A 5,632-nucleotide genomic window follows, 5' to 3' on the forward strand; every position below is an offset into this window, starting at 1 on the left:
GAGCGAGGGAAGGAAACTCTTCCCTTAGTGCCTTCCACTCTTAACTGACAACAACACGCTGAACCCACCATGTGGCAAATGCACACTGGTGAGATTTTTGAATAATTTTTCCTCACTTTCAAACTAAACAAGAGAAAACCCTGTCAAAGTCCCGGGTTAAAGTAGATTTCTGGCTTGTTGGCAATTTTTCTAGTTTATCCACCCCTCCCTCCAAAAAAAAAAAAACCAAAAAAAACCAGACATATGTGGCTATTGGCTTCTTGGGAAGAACAACTTCCTTCTAATTTCCTGAAAGTGAACAGAGGACAGCTGTATAGCGGGTTTCCATTCATAAAATGCTGGAAAGTGATGGTGAGGCTGACTAATTCATAAAGCCAGACCACAATCTCCACATGGACCGACATCCAAGCATCCTGCAAAGAAGCCTTAATGAGATGCATTCAGAAGCAAAGGTCAAAATGGGAATTCCCCAATCGGGATGCCCCAGCTCAGGCTCCTCAGACTCCTAGCAAGGATTTCTGCTCCATTTCCTCACTGTGGAGGTAAGTACCGGAAGCAAAGGAAGTGGGGAAGTACTGGGAAAGGAGGAAAGCTTTGCAGGGTAAACAGCGAGATGCCTCCAGCTAGTGGGCAGCTGGCCGGGCTACTTCACTAGCATCTTTTGAAGAACGCATAGGATGAACCCACGGTGTGACAGGGAAGCCAAGGTGCCAGCCTTCATCCTTACCAAACTCCATGGAGTTCATGGGGATGCCCAGAACAGGCAGCCTGTACACAACAAATAAAAAAGACCAATGGTTGCTTAGGACAAGGAGGAGGGATCTGGAATAAGTTTTGGTTAGGGGTTCTATTGCTGTGATAAAACACCATGACCAAAGGCAACTTGAGGAAGAAGGGGTTTATTTTGCTTACACTTCCACATCACAGCCCATCATCGAAAGAAGTCAGGGCAGGAACCTGGAGGCAGGAACTGAAGCAGAGGCCATAGAGGGATGCTGTTTATTGTCTTGCTCAGCCTGTGGTTTTGTGTGTGTATATGTGAGTGTGTTTATAGCACCCAGGACCACAGCCCAAGGATGGCACTGCCCACAGTAGCCTGGTCCCTTCCACATCAATCAAGAAAATGCACCACAAGCTTGTGTAATCTGGAGGGAGCATTTTCTCAATCGAGGTTCCCTCTTCCAAACAGACTCCAGCTGGTTGGTCAAGGTGACAAAACACTAGCCAGTACAGTAGATGGGGACTGATGGCTTCTTGGGTTGGGCTCTTTATTGGGGATGGGAGGATAAAAGTGTTCTAAAACTTACTATAGTTGCACAACCCTAAATAAGCTAAACCCTTGGGTTGTGTGCTTCTTACCAGTAAACTGCATGCTGTAGAAGTTTCTCTGTCCCTATAGGCTTTGCCCATATGTATCCATTTCTGTCTGTCCTTCAGCAGTTGGCCCAGGGTTTTCATGTTCTGACTCTTGTTCCCCTTCTAAACAATCAGGTGTGGGGGCTTAGGCATGTAATCCCAGGACTCAGGAGGCAGGAGAATTGCCATGAATTTGAGGCCATCCAGGGCTCTACACAGGAGCTGTAAGACTGTCTCAAGAGGTTTGTTCTGTCCAGGAGATGGATACCATAATTTGGTTTGGGCTTAAGTCCACTTGAGTTTTGAGAATTACTTTTACCCATTACTGCTTTCTTTGAGATGGGGTCATGTTAAGCTACCTGGAATTCGTCATTCTCCTGCCTCAGCCTTCCGAGAGCTGAGATTACAGGTACATATATATTTTTCCCTTATTTCTAAGTAGCTGAGATACACTGAACCTCAGCTCCTCCTGCTTCCGTGGGTGGATTCCAAGCACGATCTACTTATAGCCGGTTCTTTATTATTTAAATGAATACAATATACTTCATTGTTCCCTCACGTACATGGTTACCTTACTTTCCATTCCTAGAATCCCTTTAGGACGCCAAGGCTCCATGTGATCTGGCTATAGCTAACCTCCAGATGAGTGCTTGCTCCTGTTTGCATGGCTTTCCAACTTTTGTTTCTTTGTTGTTGTTTATCTTTTGTTTTCTATATCCTGACTGCAGCTTCCCCTCCACTCCTGTTTCTCTTCAGAGAAGGGCAGACCTTCCATGTATATCAGCTAGCCATGGTATATCAAGCGAGACTAGGCAGCTCACCTCCTATGAAGGCTGGACGAGGCAATCCAGAAGGAGGGAAATGTCCCAAAAGCAGGTAACAGTCAGACAGCCCCTGCTCCCACTGTTAGGAGTCCCACAAGCCCAAGCTACACAACTGTAACAATATGCAGGGAGTCGAGGTCTGTCCCACGCAGGCTCCCTCGTTGGTTCAGTCTCTGTGAGCCCCTATGAGCCTGTTAGTTGATTCTGTGAGTTTTCTTGTGGCGTCCTTGGCCCCACTGGCTCCTACAATCCTTCCTCCCCTAACTTTGGTTTCTTTGCTAACTGTAGTTTCTTCCTGGGGGTGGTGCTCACACCTACCTGTAAGTCCAGCTCTTAGGGGACTGAGGTGGGGATGGCCTGAGTGTGAGTATGCTCCAGGCACTCGACGGGGACAGTGATGGGATGAAGAAAAGTCAGATACACAGACACACACAAGAACTGGAGTCAGGGGCTGGCGAGATGGCTCAGTGGTTAAGAGCACTGACTGCTCTTCCAGAGGTCCTGAGTTCAATTCCCAGCAACCACATGGTGGCTCACAGACATCTGTAATGAGATCTGGTGCCCCTTTCTGGTGTGCAGGTGTACATGGAAGGAATGTTGTATACATAATAAAATAAATAAATCTTTAAAAAAAAAAAAGAACTGGAGTCAGGTGGGTGGAGCTTGCTGATGGAGAAACTACAGCACCCTCGAAGCTCATCCTGAGACAGGGTTATTACAGAGCTGGACGAGGAGGCGGGGTTTAGGGTATATAGCAGGATCAAGGACACAGGTGTAGCTAGCCTCTGGAGGAGCAATCTTTGGACTATAAACTGTTCAGAGGGAGAAAGCTACTATGGATATTTTCTACATCAACATCTACACACAGGCCAGAAGGAAAACCTCTGCATTTCCCCTCGGGGTGAGGCCCAGGGGCTGGCGAAAGGCTCTGAGGTCCTTGACATGGCTGTGCCCACTACACAGCACACATTCACTCACTCAGGGCTTTCTCTGCTTCCTAGAGGTGACCTTAAGTGGTGGTTTGAATGAAAAGGGCTCCATAGGCTCACATATCTGAATGCTTGGTCCCCCGTTGGTAGACGGTTTGAAAGGAGTAGGTGTGTCACTGGGGGTGGGATCTGAGGTTTCTAAAGCCCACTCCATTCCCAGTCAGCTCTTTCTGCCTGGGAACCATATCCATGGATGTGTGCCTGGTACCCATCAAGGCCAGAAGAGGTTGTTGGATCCCCTGAAACTGGAGTTATAGATGGTCATGAGTTGCCATGTGGGTGCTAGGAACCAAACTTGGGTCCTCAGGAAGAGCAACCAGGACTCGTAACTGCTGAGTTATCTCTCCAGACCCTCCCCTAGTCATATTTTGGCAAATTAAAATTATAACATGAAATGTATGAATGGCAGCTTACTTATTTAAGCCAATAAAAATATCAATTGGTGGAAAATTAATTTTAATAACTTCAAAATCAAAGTTAATATGCATTTGTATGTATGTTTACACACACATCCATCAGTCTTCTGCAGGTCACTTCTGGGGGCACCTCGGTGACTACTACAGCCACAGTCGGTGCTTCCAAAGGCTGTCAGTTGTCAAGACTTCCGGTGCAATCCACAGCGCCAGTGTCTGGAGAGCCCCATGCGCAGCAGTGGCTCTGGTCCTTGTCTACCTGCACAGGGCAGACGCCATTTCTGTAGAGCCAGTTCACATATCCAGGTGCTTGTAGAGCCTACGACTTTTCTCTTTTTTATTTCTGTTGCCATGTTTTTTCCAGGGCTTCCCAGTCACGTTCTCAGCACTCACAGCAGCTGCGGTCAGCGGGCCACTCCCAGGTTTGTAGCCCATCACAGCCTGGACCCCTCTGGTCAGTGCTCTGACATTCTCCTGCGAGGAAACACGGGAGACATGAGCAGACTTCTCAGGACCAGGAGCAAGTCACTCAGCACACGGCTCTCCTCTGGCTTCCGCTTCACTCCCTGCCCTCACGCTAGGCCTCCCAGCACTCCCTCTTAGCTCAGCTCTTTCCCAGCCTTCCTTGCTGAGTGTTTAGTCCAGTAGCTTCCAATCATCTAAAACCATCCAAACCCCTCATAATTTAAACTATTTCCTGGGAATTTCTACTTTTTTTTTTTCTTTTTTGAGTCAGGGTCTTACTGTGTAGTCCAAGCAAATCTTGAATTCCCAGTTCTCTGCCTTTGGAGTGCTGGGATTTTAGATGTACCCCAACATAGAGCTTGAAGCTCCATGGATGTCAAGTGCTTCAGCTCACACTAGACACTGATGCTCAAGAAATATTGTTTATTTATAATATGAATAAAAATTATAAAGTAATATCTCAGGACTGACACACACAGTAAAATATTACTCTTAGGGGTGAAGGTTTAGATATAGACAATAATTTAAGGTGAAAATAGATTTGCTTTCTCATGCAATGCCTTCAGAAATCTCTGCAAACTGAATGTCCTGTAGGACACTTGTGGACACTGGGAACCAAACCCAGGTTCCCTGCAAGAGCAACATAGGTTCTTAGCCACTGAGCCATCTCTCCAGGCCCCATTTAAGAATATTGAAAATGTGTATTAAACACAACCAAACAACTTAACTCTTGTATATAAACCTGACACTGAAAAAAATGCTACCAGCTGCTGGGTGTGGTGGGGCACACTTTTAAACCCAAAACTTGGAAGAGATAGGTGGATCTCTGTGAGTTCGAGGCCAGCCTGGTCTACAGAGTGAGTTCCAAGACAACCAGGTTGTTATACAGAAAAACCCCGTCTTGAAAAAAAAAACAAACAAAAAACCAAAACCAACCAACCAAAGAAAAAGAAAAATCTATCAGTTATGATGAAGTGATTCAAGTTACTAATATTCACTCGCTTATTTTTTACAAGTGCATGTGCATGCATGCCTATCTAAGGAAGAGAAGACGCTTATGTGTGGATGTGGCAGCAGACCGTGAGTCCTGGGATCACCGCTGTGCACCACCACACCTTGTTTGGGGTGTATACAGAAGTCTTCGGCATGTGGAGGCACACATGGGATGTGGAGGTGGAAGGATCCAGAGTTCAAGACCAGGACGGTCACATTAAGATCTTGTTTCATCCCCCTAAACACACACACACATACACACCACCACCACCACCAACAAAAACCTCTTACAACTCATTTCTGTACAGGAAATGCACAGGCACCCGAGTCTGTGAAATGCTGCTGTTCATCACGAAGCGCCAGGGAAATAAAAGCTGAGCCAGAGACAACTTGAGATAGCTGAAACAGCACCAGCAGATGGCAAGCATGGCATAGATGTAGAGCATGAAACCCACAGCCAAGTCTAGACAGTATGGCTGCACCCCACGAGCTAAAAGCACAGCTTTACAAATGGCTGAAGCACTCCAGTTCTGCAGTGCTCACTCCCGAGATGTGAAAACACACACACACACAAATATACACATGCATACCT

General features: G+C 46.5%; 1 protein-coding gene across 1 annotated transcript in view; it reads right to left on the reverse strand.

The window, feature by feature from the left end:
• Positions 1-3,619: 3,619 nt before the first annotated feature.
• Positions 3,620-5,632, reverse strand: part of Lsg1 (large 60S subunit nuclear export GTPase 1) — a 29,734-nt gene continuing 27,721 nt past the window's right edge. The window contains exon 14 of the mRNA XM_005344807.3: positions 3,620-4,056. Coding sequence (XP_005344864.1) covers positions 3,877-4,056 — 180 coding nt within the window. The 3' untranslated portion in view covers positions 3,620-3,876. The remainder of the gene's footprint in view (positions 4,057-5,632) is intronic.

The sequence above is a fragment of the Microtus ochrogaster genome, chromosome 2 (genome assembly GCF_000317375.1).
Source record: "Microtus ochrogaster isolate Prairie Vole_2 chromosome 2, MicOch1.0, whole genome shotgun sequence".
NCBI lineage: Eukaryota > Metazoa > Chordata > Mammalia > Rodentia > Cricetidae > Microtus > Microtus ochrogaster.